The sequence below is a fragment of the Cyprinodon variegatus genome, unplaced genomic scaffold, assembly GCF_000732505.1.
Source record: "Cyprinodon variegatus isolate N-32 unplaced genomic scaffold, C_variegatus-1.0 Scaffold386, whole genome shotgun sequence".
Taxonomy (NCBI): domain Eukaryota; kingdom Metazoa; phylum Chordata; class Actinopteri; order Cyprinodontiformes; family Cyprinodontidae; genus Cyprinodon; species Cyprinodon variegatus.
The window spans coordinates 130,320-131,716 of NW_015150839.1; the positions used below are offsets into that span (position 1 = coordinate 130,320).

General features: G+C 36.6%; 1 protein-coding gene across 1 annotated transcript in view; it reads right to left on the minus strand.

Moving 5' to 3' along the window:
• The window catches only part of piezo1 (piezo-type mechanosensitive ion channel component 1), a 114,317-nt gene that overhangs the window by 14,537 nt on the left and 98,383 nt on the right, over positions 1 to 1,397 (minus strand). Inside the window, exons 38-39 of the mRNA XM_015387142.1 lie at positions 345 to 497; positions 184 to 245 (exon numbers count right to left, since the gene is read on the minus strand). Coding sequence (XP_015242628.1) covers positions 184 to 245; positions 345 to 497 — 215 coding nt within the window. The remainder of the gene's footprint in view (positions 1 to 183; positions 246 to 344; positions 498 to 1,397) is intronic.

Here is a 1,397-nt window from a genome sequence, read left to right on the forward strand (position 1 = left end):
AAGTGCATGTGTGAGCAGGTGAGGTGACAAAATGGATTTTTTTTTTAAGCGATTGGTTAAAGTTCAGCATTCCAATGCAAGAGGTTAAGTAAAGCTCGGCTCACATCAGAAATGTTCTTTGAACAAATTTGTCATCATCTCTATGAGAAAGATTCTAATGAGAATGAATTCATGGGAGCTCACCTCTCAGTGACAGCAGGCAGGATGAAGAACATCCACAGGTGGATCCCCAGAACAAGGATCACCTGAAACAAAGCAAGGGCACCAGGTGAGCCACCAGGAGATGCTGGGAGGCGGAGGCTTCTAAAACATGAATACCCAGGTTAGGGATGGGCGGAACCAACCTGAAAGATGAGCTTTCCTAGAACCGCCTTGCGCAGGTACAGAGCTCTGTCGATGATCATGGTGCTGAACTGGATGAGGAGCATCACCAGGAAGGCTTCAGGCACCTGGTCCTCTGACAGAGAGGAGGCTATGTCCGCTGCAGCGCTATGTTTCTGAGGAGGACGGCAGAACAGTCAGGGTTAACTCTTCTTCATGCAAAAGGCAGGAGGAACCTTCTGTGCTTTTCAAATAAACTTCAGATGCTTGAATGCAAAAAATCTGAATAGCAAAATATATTTAAGACTTTTTTTTATTTAAATGTATTTCTTTACTCTAATAATATTGAATTATTTTCTTCATGTGAATAAAAAAGGTCTTAGTATGTCCCTAATGCTCTTCTGCAGTATGTGACTCAGATCAATGCAGCCAAGTGTGTAAAATCCGTAAAGAAGAATTAATCATTAGATTCATTAGAATACTTCTGGACATGTCTGAAAACTCAATTTATTTAACCCCTTCATGCCCAATACCAAAAATTGTATCACATATCTTTGCCGTCAACAAGTTGTTAAGTTAAATACTTGTTATTAATTTTTAACAGTCTAACAGTGACATAAGTTTGACAGCTTATCAGAGTGAGTTTAGGAATGAAGCTGATTAGTGACCCTAGGCGTTAATATTTTCAAAGCCAATATACCGATTGAATATATTAATATATATTTTTATTAATGCAGTTATATTGTATGAAATATTTTTGATTGTTCCTTCATCATTATTTATTTTCCAGGATTTCCAGTATTCATCAGATTCAGTTTAGCATAATGGAAATACACTCATCAGTACTACATTTGACTGATTTGTACTCCTACTCTACATATTGAGCATCTATACTGGAAAAAACATCCAGAAATAAATACAAATTTGTTAAATTAAGTGTATCTATCCTTAATTTGAGTAGGAAAATGAGATAGTTTACCAATTCAATGAGTATTTTTACTCCTAAAATACAGAGATGGGAAGTAACAAAGTACAAATACTTCGTTACTGTACTCAAGTAGATTTTTCTGATATTT